The following is an 18,088-nucleotide window of genomic DNA, read 5'->3' as shown; positions in this document are numbered from 1 at the left end:
TCCTGTTTCTTGTCTTTTTTTACTGAGGGCAATCATATGAATCATTGATATTCATTGCAACACCCAGAGGAGTAAAAAATAATTTTACAAAATAGGGGAATGCCGCGATCAGCGGACTTTGACCTATGCACGCACGCAAGCAGTAGCCGGCAGTCACGAGACTCTAATCATGTATAATGAGCACTGCATTAATCAGCGTCTCCGTAGCACACATGGGAAAGGCAGCGCTGTGCTACATAGCACTTTAAGAATGGCATCGCTGGTTCGAATCCGGCCTGAAGGTTCGGCAGTTTCCGCGGACTCACGTTGTTTTACGCGACGGTGCCCTCTGCTCAGCGTCTTCCCGATCGCCCGCGACATCTTATGAAGCAGAGAACCTGAGTGTTTGTAACTGTTTGCGTCCTGTTTCTTGTCTTTTTTTACTGAGGGCAATCATATGAATCATTGATATTCATTGCAACACCCAGAGGAGTAAAAAATAATTTTACAAAATAGGGGAATGCCGCGATCAGCGGACTTTGACCTACGCACGCACGCACGCAGTAGCCGGCAGTCACGAAACTCTAATCATGTATAATGAGCACTGCATTAATCAGCGTCTCTGTAGCACACATGGGAAAGGCAGCGCTGTGCTACATAGCACATTAACAATGGCATCGCCGGTTCGAATCCGGCCTCAAGCAACGTCCGGCAGTTTCCGCGGACTCACCTTGTTTTACGCGACGGTGCCCTCTGCTCAGCGTCTTCCCGATCGCCCGCGACATGTTATGAAGCAGAGAACCTGAGTGTTTGTAACTGTTTGCGTCCTGTTTCTTGTGTTTTTTTACTGAGGGCAATCATATGAATCATTGATATCCATTGCAACACCCAGAGGAGTAAAAAATAATTTTACAAAATAGGGGAATGCCGCGATCAGCGGACTTTGACCTACGCACGCACGCACGCAGTAGCCGGCAGTCACGAGACTCTAATCATGTATAATTCGCACTGCATTAATCAGCGTCTCCGTAGCACACATGGGAAAGGCAGCGCTGTGCTACATAGCACTTTAAGAATGGCATCGCCGGTTCGAATCCGGCCTGAAGCACCGTCCGGCAGTTTCCGCGGACTCACGTTGTTTTACGCGACGGTGCCCTCTGCTCAGCGTCTTCCCGATCGCCGGCGACATCTTATGAAGCAGAGAACCTGAGTGTTTGTAACTGATTGCGTCCTGTTTCTTGTCTTTTTTTACTGAGGGCAATCATATGAATCATTGATATTCATTGCAACACCCAGAGGAGTAAAAAATAATTTTACAAAATAGGGGAATGCCGCGATCAGCGGACTTTGACCTACGCACGCACGCACGCAGTAGCCGGCAGTCACGAGACTCTAATCATGTATAATGAGCACTGCACTAATCAGCATCTCCGTAGCACATATGGGAAAGGCAGCGCTGTGCTACATAGCACTTTAAGAATGGCATTGCAGGTTCGAATAAGGCCTGAAGCACCGTCCGGCCATTTCCGCGGTCTCGCGTTGTTTTACGCGACGTGCCCTCTGCTCAGCGTCTTCCCGATCGCCGGCGACATCTTATGAAGCAGAGAACCTGAGTGTTTGTAACTGATTGCATTCCTGTTTCTTGTGTTTTTTTACTGAGGGCAATCATATGAATCATTGATATCCATTGCAACACCCAGGAGAGTAAAAAATAATTTTACAAAATAGGGGAATGCTGCGATCGGCGGACTTTGACCTACACACGCACGCACGCACGCAGTAGCCGGCAGTCACGAGACTCTAATCATGTATAATGAGCAGTGCATTAATCGGTGTCTCCGTAGCACACATGGGAAAGGCAGCGCTGTGCTACATAGCACTTTAAGAATGTCATCGCAGGTTCGAATCCAGCCTGAAGCACCGTCCGGCTGTTTCCGCGGTCTCACGATGTTTTACGCGACGGTGCCCTCTGCTCAGCGTCTTCCCGATCGCCCGCGACATCTTATGAAGCAGAGTTTGTAACTGTATGCGTCCTGTTTCTTGTGCTTTTTTACTGAGGGCAATCATATGAATTATTGATATCCATTGCTACACCCAGAGGAGTAAAAAATAATTTTACAAAATAGGGGAATGCTGCGATCGGCGGACTTTGACCTACACACGCACGCACGCACGCAGTAGCCGGCAGTCACGAGACTCTAATCATGTATAATGAGCACTGCATTAATCAGCGTCTCCGTAGCACACATGGGAAAGGCAGCGCTGTGCTACATAGCACTTTAAGAATGGCATCGCCGGTTCGAATCCGGCCTGAAGGTCCGGCAGTTTCCGCGGACTCACGTTGTTTTACGCTACGGTGCCCTCTGCTCAGCGTCTTGTTTGTTTGTTTGTTTATTTGTTTAGCACAAATATGTACATCTGTGCAAGGCGGGAACGAAGCCTAGAGGCTTGTACAGAGTTCCACGCCTATTGCCAAGTCATGTTAACATATTGACATATTGACATGCAGGCTAAACATATAAATAATCTGTTTGATCCACAATAAGGAAGCATCAAAAGCAAAATGATTAGGATCAAAGCAAAAAATAGGAAGAAAAGAAACATTGTCAATAATGGATGCAGGCAAGAAAAAAAGAATCATAGAGAGAAAGTTTCAGGTAGACAATAGATGGTTCTTCAACTGTCTTTTAAAAGCAGAGAATGATGATATTGATCTTAGCTGTGGGCTTAATCCACTCCACAGCTTTGGGCCTCTGAAGGATATATTGAACTGGTGCCTAGAAGTACGCGTGCGTGGTAGAAGTAAGTTGTTATTTCTATACCTAGTACGGTATGACTGGGTGTTAGATGTGGAAATAAATATGTTCTGGAGTGTGACTGGAAGATCTAAATTTCTGTAAAGGAACTTATGGACGAATAAGCATGTTTGATATGGATTCACTTTATCAATGGGGAGTAAGTTGTATCGCTTAAAGAGTGGCAGTGTTGGTGTGTATCTATTTGAGTGAGAAATTAGCCTAAGAAATTTCTTCTGTATGGTTCGTAGTTTATTAAGGTAGGTGGGATAAGTAGCTGCCCAAACAATATTGCAATAATTAATAAATGGGAACAGAAAACTATAGTACAAAGTGAGATAAGCTGAGGAGTGAATTAAGGGACAAATCTTCCTCAGTATGCCCAGCATCCTTGCAGATCTTTTGGACACTAGGTCAATATGATTGGACCACTTTAAACCACTGTCGATTATGACCCCTAAGAATTTGGTTTGCTGAACAAGTTCGATTTCTGCATTGTTAATATAAATTTTAGCTTGCTCTTTGGGATATTGTCTATTTGTGTTACAAAATATCATAAAGTTGCATTTTTTCACATTAAGGGTCAGTTTGTTCAACTGAAACCATTTCTCTACAGAGTGTAATTCATCATTAACATTATTGATAAGTGTATTCAAATCTTGGTGTGAGGCTATGATGTTTGTATCATCCGCAAACAGAACTGGTAGAACATTGGTGCATGATGATGCCATGTCATTAATATAAATTAGGAATAGTAAGGGACCCAGGATTGATCCCTGTGGAACACCATACAAAATCTTAGATTTTTTTGAGGAAAAACTGTTCAAGCACACATATTGTTCTCTGTTAATGAGATAGTTTGTGAACCAGGTAAGGGCTGTACTCTCCACTCCATATCTATTGAGTTTGGCAATAAGTATGTCATGACATACTGTATCGAAGGCTTTACTCAAATCAAGAAAGACTCCAAGAGCAAATTTCCTGTTGTCAAGAGCTGATGAAATGTAATTTACAAGCTGTAGAAGGGCATGCTCAGTGGAGTATTTTTTACGGAAGCCATATTGGTGTTTATATAATATGTTGTTAGCTGATAAATGATTGGAGAGTCTGGAGTAAATTAGCTTTTCCAAGATTTTTGATATACAGGCTAAAATTGATATTGGTCGATAGTTGCTAAATTCCTTGGCATCACCTGATTTGAAGATTGGTATAACTTTAGCAATCTTCAGATCAGGGGGGATGATCCCAGATTGTAAAGATAAAGCAAGGATGTGAGTGAGAGGTTGGATGATGAAGTCAATGGTTTCTTTAATGAGAATACTTTTTATGCCATCATGTCCATGGGCTGAGTTCTTTAATGCCATTGTAATTTCACGGACTTCCTGTAGGGTTGGGGGATCGATCAAAAGTGTGGAGTGTAGAATACTGACCCTCAATCATAATACACGGATTTATATCAGACCCTTTGATGTTTGATGCCAGTTCAGGGCCAATATTTGCAAAAAAATCATTGAAGCCATTAGCAATATCATTTGGGTTGGAGAGAGCACCTTCCTTGGTATTCATCTCCATTGGAGTAGTTGATGGAGAGTTACTGCGATTCATTAAGTGATTGATGAGGTTCCAAGTTGTTTTAATGTTGTTTGAAGCCTGAATGAATTGTTCTGAATAGAATTTCTTCTTGGTTTTCCTTACTGAAGCTGTAAAGTTATTTTTGCATTTTTTATATGCTTCAATATTAATGAGTGATGGGTTTAATACCGATTTCCTATAAAGTTTATTTTTCTTTCGTGAAAGCTTCTTTAGCTCAATTGTTATCCATGGTTTCCCTTTGGAATAATTGTTATTGGATTTCTTATTAATCAAGGGAAATGAAATATCAAGGGCAGAGTTAAAGAGCTTGAGAAATAAGTAGTAGGCTTTTGTTGCATTTTTTAACGTAAGAACCTCATCCCATGATATAGAGCTAATGGCTGATTTGAACGTATCTAAGTTCTTTCTGGTGAATTTACGGGACTTAATTGATTCATTAAAAGTTAAGTTAGCCTTAGGTGAGTCATTATGGTGAATAAATTGAAATATTGGAAGATGGTCTGAAACATCACACATCAAGAGGCCTGAAGTGACCACAAAATCAAGAGAATTGAATAAGATATTATCAATAAGAGTAGCAGATGACATTGTAATTCTGGATGGCTTAGTAATAAAAGGAAGAAAATTAAAAGAGTAGAGTGCATTTAAAAAATCAACTGTTAATGTGAGGTCACCTTTAAGCAAATCAATGTTGAAATCTCCAACAAGGACACATAGTTTACATTCTTTGTTTATTGCATCTAGAGTGGAGTTGAGTGCATCAATAAAGGTAGTGATATCTGAGTCAGGTGGTCTGTAAATACAGCCAATCAAAATGCTTTTACTATTAAATTGCTGGCAACATGGGATTTCAACAAATGTCGATTCTGTTAATGTAGAGTCAAAATTGGAACTAAGATCTTTTCTAGGGATGAAGTTGTGGCTCTTAGAAATATACAGTGAGACACCCCCGCCTCTTCTGCCTTTTCTGATGGAGTGAAATGCATTGTAATCTGAGAGTGGGTATAGATTAAGAATATCATCATTCAGCCATGTCTCCGAAAAAGCCATGACAGAAAAAGAATGGGTCAAGGTTGACATCAAGGTCTTAAGAGCATCATAGTTTCTGGGGAGGCTACGAATATTTAAATGAAAAATTGAAAAAGCATTTTGATTAGGATTAGGCCTATCAGGAAGAGAGTGAGACAACTTATTCAATTGGGATTCAGAGTAATACCTACATGACGATTTTAGTGACTTCAAATTAATCTGATTGGTGTCCGGATTAAAGAAAGTGTCATAAATACCATCATTGTCCATGTTCCGCTCTAAAGGGCTAAAACGAATGTCAGAGGGGATAGCCATCCCTGTTGTTATAGTAGGTCTGTGTGTAAAACTGTCCATAGAGGATGGAAAAGTCTGTACCTGTACCTGGAAACAACCGGATGGAATTCAGTTGTCAGTCCGGAGGATGAGCGATAGGTCAAACCTATTACGATCGAGTCCATCAGATTACTCCGCATATTATAGTGATTGGCACGAACACAGTCCATAATAAAAAAACACAGGATGTTCAATAGGCCTAACATTACTGTCTGCCTATAAAGTGACTTTGTTGGGCTTTGTATCATTTGTATACCTCCAGTTCGGAAATCTCCCTCACAACTATGACTCGTTGTTCCTCCGGTGTCGCTCCATTAGTACGGATGAGAACTTTGCCGTTCCTTGTCCAGGTCGCTTTGATCTTGTTACCCTTTCTGAGAAACCGTGCCTCTTTTGCAATGTTGCCGTTCTTCTTTGTGAGGTGTTCATTCATGTAGACACCTGACCCTTTTAGCTTGAACCCCTGCTGCAGCAGTTCGGCTTTATCCTTTCTGTTTACAAAGCGGAGAATAATTGCTGGTGGATACGTATTTTTGATTTTCTGGGGGAGAGCATGGCAGGCCGAGATCTGCCGGCCGCGAATGGAGACTTCCCGGCCTTCGAGGAATTTGATAACCTGCGACTCCAAGGTCTCCGATTCAGTGAATGGAGGATCATCAGCAACAACAACCGTGGTCCCGGCTTCAAAACCCTGCAAATTCGGAATATCCGTCTCGGTGGAAGATGAAGCCCCGTCGGTGTTAACAGCCACGGCCCTGGCATAGGATCGGTGGTGAGTTTTCAAGCCGGTGATAACAACATCTTCCATGCGAAAGTATTGCTCAGCAGCATCCAGTCTTCTCTGCAACGATTCAATCTGTTCATCTTTAGCTTTATTAGAATCATTATACGTGTTCAGTTTAGTTTCTAGGGTATCAACCTGAGATTGAAGTTTGGACACCTGTTTCGTGAGCGTCAGGATCTCTGTTTGTTGAGTTGCAATTTTGCCAATCTCCAGTTGGATTGCGGCTAGAGACTTTTGGATTTCATCCATCTCAATGATTTTAAGAAGCTTTCTTGCTATTTTGGTGCAAGTTAGTAAATTCTTGCAGTAGCCTATTGAGTTAAGTCAGGGCCAGCGAGCTTACAAACGCTGGTGGCACCTGCATGTCAGCCATCTTGGAAGTGAAGTCTTCCCGATCACCCGCGACATCTTATGAAGCAGAGAACCTGAGTGTTTGTAACTGTTTGCGTCCTGTTTCTTGTCTTTTTTTACTGAGGGCAATCATATGAATCATTGATATTCATTGCAACACCCAGAGGAGTAAAAAATAATTTTACAAAATAGGGGAATGCCGCGATCAGCGGACTTTGACCTATGCACGCACGCAAGCAGTAGCCGGCAGTCACGAGACTCTAATCATGTATAATGAGCACTGCATTAATCAGCGTCTCCGTAGCACACATGGGAAAGGCAGCGCTGTGCTACATAGCACTTTAAGAATGGCATCGCTGGTTCGAATCCGGCCTGAAGGTTCGGCAGTTTCCGCGGACTCACGTTGTTTTACGCGACGGTGCCCTATGCTCAGCGTCTTCCCGATCGCCCGCGACATCTTATGAAGCAGAGAACCTGAGTGTTTGTAACTGTTTGCGTCCTGTTTCTTGTCTTTTTTTACTGAGGGCAATCATATGAATCATTGATATTCATTGCAACACCCAGAGGAGTAAAAAATAATTTTACAAAATAGGGGAATGCCGCGATCAGCGGACTTTGACCTATGCACGCACGCAAGCAGTAGCCGGCAGTCACGAGACTCTAATCATGTATAATGAGCACTGCATTAATCAGCGTCTCCGTAGCACACATGGGAAAGGCAGCGCTGTGCTACATAGCACTTTAAGAATGGCATCGCCGGTTCGAATCCGGCCTGAAGGTCCGGCAGTTTCCGCGGACTCACGTTGTTTTACGCTACGGTGCCCTCTGCTCAGCGTCTTCCCGATCACCCGCGACATCTTATGAAGCAGAGAACCTGAGTGTTTGTAACTGTTTGCGTCCTGTTTCTTGTCTTTTTTTACTGAGGGCAATCATATGAATCATTGATATTCATTGCAACACCCAGAGGAGTAAAAAATAATTTTACAAAATAGGGGAATGCCGCGATCAGCGGACTTTGACCTATGCACGCACGCAAGCAGTAGCCGGCAGTCACGAGACTCTAATCATGTATAATGAGCACTGCATTAATCAGCGTCTCCGTAGCACACATGGGAAAGGCAGCGCTGTGCTACATAGCACTTTAAGAATGGCATCGCTGGTTCGAATCCGGCCTGAAGGTTCGGCAGTTTCCGCGGACTCACGTTGTTTTACGCGACGGTGCCCTCTGCTCAGCGTCTTCCCGATCGCCCGCGACATCTTATGAAGCAGAGAACCTGAGTGTTTGTAACTGTTTGCGTCCTGTTTCTTGTCTTTTTTTACTGAGGGCAATCATATGAATCATTGATATTCATTGCAACACCCAGAGGAGTAAAAAATAATTTTACAAAATAGGGGAATGCCGCGATCAGCGGACTTTGACCTACGCACGCACGCACGCAGTAGCCGGCAGTCACGAAACTCTAATCATGTATAATGAGCACTGCATTAATCAGCGTCTCTGTAGCACACATGGGAAAGGCAGCGCTGTGCTACATAGCACATTAACAATGGCATCGCCGGTTCGAATCCGGCCTCAAGCAACGTCCGGCAGTTTCCGCGGACTCACCTTGTTTTACGCGACGGTGCCCTCTGCTCAGCGTCTTCCCGATCGCCCGCGACATGTTATGAAGCAGAGAACCTGAGTGTTTGTAACTGTTTGCGTCCTGTTTCTTGTGTTTTTTTACTGAGGGCAATCATATGAATCATTGATATCCATTGCAACACCCAGAGGAGTAAAAAATAATTTTACAAAATAGGGGAATGCCGCGATCAGCGGACTTTGACCTACGCACGCACGCACGCAGTAGCCGGCAGTCACGAGACTCTAATCATGTATAATTCGCACTGCATTAATCAGCGTCTCCGTAGCACACATGGGAAAGGCAGCGCTGTGCTACATAGCACTTTAAGAATGGCATCGCCGGTTCGAATCCGGCCTGAAGCACCGTCCGGCAGTTTCCGCGGACTCACGTTGTTTTACGCGACGGTGCCCTCTGCTCAGCGTCTTCCCGATCGCCGGCGACATCTTATGAAGCAGAGAACCTGAGTGTTTGTAACTGATTGCGTCCTGTTTCTTGTCTTTTTTTACTGAGGGCAATCATATGAATCATTGATATTCATTGCAACACCCAGAGGAGTAAAAAATAATTTTACAAAATAGGGGAATGCCGCGATCAGCGGACTTTGACCTACGCACGCACGCACGCAGTAGCCGGCAGTCACGAGACTCTAATCATGTATAATGAGCACTGCACTAATCAGCATCTCCGTAGCACATATGGGAAAGGCAGCGCTGTGCTACATAGCACTTTAAGAATGGCATTGCAGGTTCGAATAAGGCCTGAAGCACCGTCCGGCCATTTCCGCGGTCTCGCGTTGTTTTACGCGACGTGCCCTCTGCTCAGCGTCTTCCCGATCGCCGGCGACATCTTATGAAGCAGAGAACCTGAGTGTTTGTAACTGATTGCATTCCTGTTTCTTGTGTTTTTTTACTGAGGGCAATCATATGAATCATTGATATCCATTGCAACACCCAGGAGAGTAAAAAATAATTTTACAAAATAGGGGAATGCTGCGATCGGCGGACTTTGACCTACACACGCACGCACGCACGCAGTAGCCGGCAGTCACGAGACTCTAATCATGTATAATGAGCAGTGCATTAATCGGTGTCTCCGTAGCACACATGGGAAAGGCAGCGCTGTGCTACATAGCACTTTAAGAATGTCATCGCAGGTTCGAATCCAGCCTGAAGCACCGTCCGGCTGTTTCCGCGGTCTCACGATGTTTTACGCGACGGTGCCCTCTGCTCAGCGTCTTCCCGATCGCCCGCGACATCTTATGAAGCAGAGTTTGTAACTGTATGCGTCCTGTTTCTTGTGCTTTTTTACTGAGGGCAATCATATGAATTATTGATATCCATTGCAACACCCAGAGGAGTAAAAAATAATTTTACAAAATAGGGGAATGCTGCGATCGGCGGACTTTGACCTATGCACGCACGCAAGCAGTAGCCGGCAGTCACGAGACTCTAATCATGTATAATGAGCACTGCATTAATCAGCGTCTCCGTAGCACACATGGGAAAGGCAGCGCTGTGCTACATAGCACTTTAAGAATGGCATCGCTGGTTCGAATCCGGCCTGAAGGTTCGGCAGTTTCCGCGGACTCACGTTGTTTTACGCGACGGTGCCCTATGCTCAGCGTCTTCCCGATCGCCCGCGACATCTTACATAGCACTTTAAAGCTACATTGTGTAAGAACTTCTCCCATCTAGCGGTGAAATTCTATATGACAACCAACTGAATATTACTTTCTAGCCCCTCCCATTCCGAGCGCATTTTAACTCCTACGGTGGCCGTTTCATGCCAAGGTTAACATGGCTTCCAGTAGCCTACTACGACTTCGTCCAGTGTTCCTTCCAGCGATGAGGTTACTTTAGAAAACATTACACATTGCATTTAGTTATATAGCCAGTAAACATGTTGGTTATGACCTCTATGTAAAGTGAATAATAGTTTTACGTTTTCGTTATTTTGGTAGGCTACTATTTCATTGCTAGCATCAGCTATCAGATTCCCAAACGAATGCATGCTAATGTTAGTACAGTATCAGTGCTATCTTTATTCTGTATGTACGAGATTAATAGTGTAAGGCAATGTTTTTACAGCGTAGCCTACTATTTTTCTCAGTGAGCAGAGTCAGAGATCAGTCGATGCTACGGAGGTGCGAGGGAAAGGTAAAATGAAGAGGGAAAGGTAAAGAGAAGCCAAAAGACAGCCGGTGGCAGAGGATCGGTGAGACCTCCTAGGCAAAGAAGAAGACTCTCCAAAGATGACGAGGGGAGAGTGGAAGAACTTCAAAGACAACGGAGAGAAGCAACGGAGGTTTGTGTTTTTAATATATTTCTCTGAACAGTATCAATTCAATGACACCGAAATTAGCTCGGAAGCTGCACCAGGCACGTTCGTTTTCGTTGCGTCTGCTGCAACTAGCATACACCAGAAACAAAGACCATTCTTCTAAAATTGATTTTACGCGTTGCGAACGGAACGCTTCAGTTACGCGCTTGGTGTAGCTTCCCTGTTTGTATCTCCATTGTTTATATGTAGCAATTTCTAGCTGTTGCCAGTCAACTGCATGATGTGTTGTCTGCCAGTGAAATCATGACACATATGATTACGTTATGGTCTATAGAAAATGCTTTCACCTTTTCATTGTCCATACACACAGTATTCTTCATTTTGTGTAAACACTTGAAAAATGACAAGAGTACTGTTACTACTTTGCTAACCATCTAACTTTGCTACCTAAACAAGCCTATCTGATCTTATTTTTTGTGTCTTATTTCTTTAGAGATTTGTGGATGGAATGAGCCTGCAAGAGCACATGGACCTCACCACACAGTTGCTAGCGAGGCAGCCTGGTCTGGTGTTTGATGCATTGATGATGCATCAGCGCAGACATGTCATCCCCCCACCTGTGCCAGGGATGCCTTGGTGTACCTGTACACACTGCAGAGACATGCCAACCGATCGAGAGAAAACCTGTGTGAGCCTTCTGCCTCACTTCACACAGTACTGCCTAGATGAAGGTTTTCTCCGGATTCACAGGGAGGACATCACAGTATTAGGCTATGTAAGAGAGCCAGGTGACAAGAGTGTTCAGATATGCTGCCTACAGACATTTCATTTTCTGGCTGCATGGGTCTCTAGGACAGGGTAATATAAAAGAGTGATCCCAAGTTGCTGTGTATTTTGCTTTTATGAAAATAAAATATTTTTGTTATAAGAGACCATTCATGCTGTATTTCTTATACATTACATCCACAAACTTATAATAAAAAAGGAGCTGTAGTAATTTACCTTTTGAAACACCAAATGACGGTAACATGGTCAATAATGTTATTTGCAATATATATTTATTTACAGAAAGTAACAAATTATGGTATTTACACCCATTTACACAACCCTTTCATGGTGCCTTTGAAGCAACATGGACCAGCAATAGGAATCATTCTAAATGCGCAGCCTCCTGGAAAGCTGCTCCTGTGGAAGACATGAGGTGCCATTAGACATACACACCATTTTATAGTTCAACATATTGTTATTAATCTGTACAGTGCTATTTCGCCTAGACTGAGTTACAGGCAAAGGCAAGTGCATCACATACCAAGACCTCTGCTGACTTGTGTCCGCATCAGCTCTGATATAGGGGGTGGAGGTATAGGGGGGACGACACCAAGTCTTCTTGGGTCATTGGGCCGAAGGCTCCTCTTTCGAGGCATCCCAACTCCACTCGTGAGTCTCTTGTTTATAATTTTCCCCTGCAGTTCTGAGATGTATTCATATGTTTTCTCAGATTTCAGGGCGTACAAGCTGTATCGTCTTGCATGTTTGTTGTACAGTCTTCGGAAACTGTAATGGCACAAAGGTAAACTATTACAGGTCAATTACTCATTACAACAACTGACAAACTGGAGAGCACATACCAATCCCAAACCACTGTGTGCCTGTGGGTTTACTTTACAAGACAATACTGCATGTATTAAACTTACATTTGTTTGCCCTCAGATGTAGTTCTTGTTGGTCTGTTGCAGTGGAAATTGTAGTCAAGAGCTGCCAGCAGAACTCTTGCCTCATAAACCGGGGGAGTGAAAGCAAAGCGCTTACTGGCATACATCAGAACATGGTTCTGGAATGACTCCAGGTCTGCTGTTGATCTGTTTGAATAGAAAAGAAATCACACACACATCCACATTAGTGTGTGCATACATACACACACACAATTTGTGTACAATGTTACATGCTATACCTGAAACGCAGATATTTGTGGACATCCTTCAGCCAACGCTTGTTGAAAACAATGTCCACTAAGGCTTTGTGAGACTTAGAATCTCTCTCGATCCACTCCTTCCCATCTCCCAGATCGCTGTGTTGGCAGCTTCCCATTTGCCACGTGTGGATGTTGCAGACATGGTGACAAATGCCAATCCAAAGTGCCTGTGCAAAAAATACAAATATAATACATAATATATAAAACAAATTGTTATACAGAAAAGGGTCCCAATAGTACAAATATATATATAGATATAGTGGAAGCTACCAGCTACAATCAGTACAATAACAATCCTGCTTACAAGGAACTGCTCTTTGGTGTCAGCAGTCTTGCAAGACCACCAAAAATGGTTGACGATGTCCTTCAACCAGTGGAGGAGAATGGACTGTCCTTTCACCTTCCCTGCCTTTGGGAAATAAAAACAAAATACTGAGGTATTTCAGAAATTGTCCATGGAGAGCTAAGAAAATGCATATTTCATCCCAACAGTAAACTACAGCCAATGATTCCCATGAGTCTTGAAACTTACAGCAGCAAGTTTCTTGGCCAGATTCTTGGCACCGTGCCACATGTCCAGACTGTGATGAATTCCAAGGTCCTTGTATTTGCCTTTATCTGGGTCTGTGAAGTGGGAAATCATAGCATTTCACAACATCTCTTTTTGCAATATTTGTATTCATATATGTTATCAGAGGAGCACTTACTCATAAGGGCTCCAATCTGGATATGAGCATCTGTGCAGATCTCCACCAGCTTTATCTCTCTGGAAAGCTTGTCCACAGTCTGGATAAATCCCTCCTTCTCCATGATGTTGGAGTTCCACGATGTATGCCGCTTGTCTATTGTTGCTACATGAATGATTTCCTTGGTGTCAAGCTCCATCGTGGTGTAGCTGCAGTACTGGGCACAATGCCCTGGTGAATCATTTCTGCCATCCCCTGTAAAAACCCAGGCATATTTCGTAGTAAGATTATATAATAAATATATGTCATTGCTGCAAGTAATTTATACATGCACCATTTCAACATACCTAGCACCACAACGTCTTTCCCTTGAAGGCGACGGATGGCCTCGGTATTCCTTTCTTCCCAGTATTCCTTGACTGCGTCAACACAGTATGTGTCTTGGATTGTGCAAAATGTGTTTGGGTTCACCATGCCCATGTTCATGAATTTAAACAATAGGGAAACCTTCCCATAGTTGTTCCCCGACAACAAAATGTTGGTGGATAGAAGGAAATCCCCAGCTTGCATCCCAAACTTCATCACAGGCTGCGAATTCCATCTCCACAGGCTATGTCCATTGGGACATACCTAAAAGTCAGAGAAGATTGATAAATGGATTTGAATTATACAACACTGGCTGTCACAAGAAAAGTGCTTGGTATTGCTACCAGTACCAGTTGTATTATGTTGTTACTGACTGGACTTACCCATTCCGCAATCATTGCCGTGCCCTTATAAGTGATGTTGATGTGAAAGGGGGCAACACTATCACACACCAGACCAGTCCTGAGAACACCTGTACATCTGTCCACCGGCAGCTTCATTAGTGTGACAAGCTGCCTCAAGCAGGTCTCATACAACACTGCCGCTCGGACACAGATGATATCATCTACACATTGGACCTTCAAAGGGTCTGGGTAACTGGGCAACTCAACACTGGGCAAGGGCTCGTCAGTAGGGTCTTCATGAGCAGAAAGGTCATGCACAGTTTCATCAAGCCCAATTACAGGAAGATGGTCAACAGTCTGCACTGCCTTTAATGCTCCACCCATTCTGTGGAGGCAGAACACACGGGCACCATGTAAAAATGTATGACAAAACACAACACAAAATATGGCCAAGTAACAACAGATGAGCACACACCGTATAGAAATTGGTGGAAGATACTCTTCGTCAGAGCTGTCATCCCTCTCTCCATCATCTCTTTGATGGAATGCAGATCCTTCATCTGTCCAGTCGATTCTGTAAGAAATAACATATTTAGAAAAAAAGAACTTCCACACAGTACAAATAGTAACATACCGGTATGTCTATAGGGTGTACTACTTACACACTGTTCATGGGGTCATTGAACACATTTTCATCCACATCCTCCGCGATGCTCATGTCATGTAGGCTTTGTAAAAAATATATATAAATGCTTATATCATGAAAATATACAATAGAGAACACATGTAGGGTTAGGGTATAGACATTATGAGCATTGATGGGTTACCTCTGTTCAAGGCTCTCAATTTCAGGGGCTTCTGCAATTGCGCCAAGATGCTCATCTCTGAAATAAATAAGCAGAGTGTTTCACAACATATGACAGTACATAAAATGGTAAACACCAAATTATTAAAAATATAATTTCTGTTATTATCAAACACAATCAAACAACAATCACATAGAGTCAACACAATTGTTTTCATGCAGTGACTGACCTGTCTGTCCCACTAGAGATGCTGGACACTGCTGGAGTTAATACTTTAGAGGGCTTTCCTTTCAGTGGTGTTGATGTGACTGCTCGAAGTTCTCTCTCATAGCTGGACAAAAAAGAGCAGTATGTTTGAATGTCTCACTAAACCACAAACAAAGTGCATTCATTTTATGACAGTGAAGAAAATGTATTTTGGTAGATGCACCTCATATACATACAGTAAATTGACTAAAGTTCAATCAAAACAGTTCTGTCAGTTCAGTTTTGTATTGTTCTGCATGATAATGACTTTGACCCCCAGTCTGATCAGTCTCTGGGCTGGCTGGTCTACCCTTCCCCCATTAGGTGTAATGACCTACCCTTCCTCCATTCACAAGTGTAATGGACTAGTCTACCCTTCCCCCATTCCCAGGTGTAGGCTACAGGTAAAAAAACTTTCCCTTCAGACAATCTAGTAATTAGTAGGCTACGTCTAAAATTAATAAGACTACAGGACAGGCCTCAGGAGGTAAACGTCACCCTTGGAATTGGCTACCCCAGCATTATCAGATTAGGATACATTGTGTAGGCTACAAAGCAAAAGCAATGAAAAATAACTAGGCTACAATTTACAGTGCCCTTTCCCTTTGATCCGTCACAGCACACAGATTTATGTTATAGCCTAGACAATCCTTTTTCATCAACGCGAAAATATCCTAGACGTCATTCTAGCGTTATGCTATAGTTAGCCAAGCAACTGTAAAACTTCGAATTTACACCATAGACTGTATAGGTTTACACGAATAGGCCGAATTACCTGTCGAGAAGAAAGCAGGCAACTTCGGCGTCCCTTTTGAAATCCTTGCTCCTCATGAGCTCTTTCCATCTTGGAAAAGCCACTCCAATATTTACTTTGGTCTTGTTGTTTTTCCTGTCGCGTTGTCTTTTTAATTCTCGTTTTCGCTTCCTTGGCGACTCCTTTTCATGACCTCGAGAATATGTGTGATCCTCCATCTTCAACAACCTTTCAAATCTGCCGGCAGTCAGGAGTAGACTAATCTCCCCCTGCCATACGTCACGGTGCAGCTGAGTGTAGCCTAAAAGCGCGAAAGGCGAAGCTTGAATTTCCAGGAATGTCCCTCGTTGGCGAATGTATTTCAAAGATGGAAGCGCAACATGGATTCAGCCATCGCGCGACTCGCGCGTATGTATTTGGAATAGCAGATTCTACACTTACGAGAATACTTTGATTAGTAAGTGGAAGTAATTACACATGAATGAGCACATATTTTTGAAAGAACAAAAGGGTTTTTGCTAAGAATTAACTCAAAAAAATACACAATGTAGCTTTAAGAATGGCATTGCAGGTTCGAATAAGGCCTGAAGCACCGTCCGGCCATTTCCGCGGTCTCGCGTTGTTTTACGCGACGTGCCCTCTGCTCAGCGTCTTCCCGATCGCCGGCGACATCTTATGAAGCAGAGAACCTGAGTGTTTGTAACTGATTGCATTCCTGTTTCTTGTGTTTTTTTACTGAGGGCAATCATTTGAATCATTGATATCCATTGCAACACCCAGGAGAGTAAAAAATAATTTTACAAAATAGGGGAATGCTGCGATCGGCGGACTTTGACCTACACACGCACGCACGCACGCAGTAGCCGGCAGTCACGAGACTCTAATCATGTATAATGAGCACTGCATTAATGGTGTCTCCGTAGCACACATGGGAAAGGCAGCGCTGTGCTACATAGCACTTTAAGAATGTCATCGCAGGATCGAATCCAGCCTGAAGCACCGTCCGGCCATTTCCGCTGTCTCGCGTTGTTTTACGCGACGGTGCCCTCTGCTCAGCGTCTTCCCGATCGCCGGCGACATCTTATGAAGCAGAGAACCTGAGTGTTTGTAACTGATTGCATTCCTGTTTCTTGTGTTTTTTTACTGAGGGCAATCATATGAATCATTGATATCCATTGCAACACCCAGAGGAATAAAAAAATATTTTACAAAATAGGGGAATGCCGCGATCAGCGGACTTTGACCTACGCACGCACGCAGTAGCCGGCAGTCACGAGACTCTAATCATGTATAATGAGCACTACATTAATCAGCGTCTCCGTAGCACACATGGGAATGGCAGCGCTGTGCTACATAGCACTTTAAGAATGGCATCGCCGGTTCGAATCCGGCCTGAAGCACCATCCGGCAGTTTCCGCGGACTCACGTTGTTTTACGCGACGGTGCCCTCTGCTCAGCGTCTTCCCGATCGCCCGCGACATCTTATGAAGCAGAGAACCTGAGTGTTTGTAACTGATTGCGTCCTGTTTCTTGTATTTTTTTACTGAGGGCAATCATATGAATCATTGATATCCATTGCAACACCCAGGAGAGTAAAAAATAATTTTACAAAATAGGGGAATGCCCCGATCGGCGGACTTTGACCTACGCACGCACGCACGCAGTAGCCGGCAGTCACGAGACTCTAATCATGTATAATGAGCACTGCATTAATCAGCGTCTCCGTAGCACACATGGGAAAGGCAGCGCTGTGCTACATAGCACTTTAAGAATGTCATCGCAGGTTCGAATCCGGCCTGAAACACCGTCTGGCCGTTTCCTCGGTCTCACGTTGTTTTACGCGAAGGTGCCCTCTGCTCAGCGTCTTCCCGATCCTCCGCGACATCTTATGAAGCAGAGTTTGTAACTGTTTGCGTCCTGTTTCTTGTGCTTTTTTACTGAGGGCAATCATATGAATCATTGATATCCATTGCAACACCCAGAGGAGTAAAAAATAATTTTACAAAATAGGGGAATGCTGCGATCGGCGGACTTTGACCTACGCGCACGCACGCAGTAGCCGGCAGTCACGAGACTCTAATCATGTATAATGAGCACTGCATTAATCAGCGTCTCCGTAGCACACATGGGAAAGGCAGCGCTGTGCTA

The 18,088-nt window shown here is 43.6% G+C and overlaps 1 protein-coding gene across 1 annotated transcript; it reads right to left on the bottom strand.

Annotated features, from left to right (window-relative positions):
• Window positions 1-11,155: 11,155 nt before the first annotated feature.
• LOC143101430 (uncharacterized) lies at window positions 11,156-16,492 on the bottom strand. The gene is made up of 14 exons (XM_076264724.1): window positions 15,962-16,492; window positions 15,170-15,271; window positions 14,962-15,018; window positions 14,797-14,862; window positions 14,610-14,708; window positions 14,174-14,519; window positions 13,772-14,054; window positions 13,446-13,679; window positions 13,271-13,362; window positions 13,043-13,147; window positions 12,718-12,905; window positions 12,461-12,625; window positions 12,076-12,320; window positions 11,156-11,951 (listed from the first exon to the last, which is right to left on the bottom strand). Exons 1-14 carry the CDS (start codon window positions 16,156-16,158, stop codon window positions 11,917-11,919), a joined length of 2,214 nt encoding a protein of 737 aa, XP_076120839.1. The 5' UTR covers window positions 16,159-16,492; the 3' UTR covers window positions 11,156-11,916.
• Window positions 16,493-18,088: the final 1,596 nt, after the last annotated feature.

This window comes from Alosa pseudoharengus, unplaced genomic scaffold (genome assembly GCF_046254945.1).
Source record: "Alosa pseudoharengus isolate Yale_2024_CS ecotype anadromous, Long Island Sound unplaced genomic scaffold, YU_APseudo_1.1 YU_APseudo_1.1_scf_35, whole genome shotgun sequence".
NCBI classification, from domain to species: domain Eukaryota; kingdom Metazoa; phylum Chordata; class Actinopteri; order Clupeiformes; family Clupeidae; genus Alosa; species Alosa pseudoharengus.
Note: the sequence above shows the minus strand (reverse complement) of the source record. Positions and strands in the feature narration are given on the sequence as shown.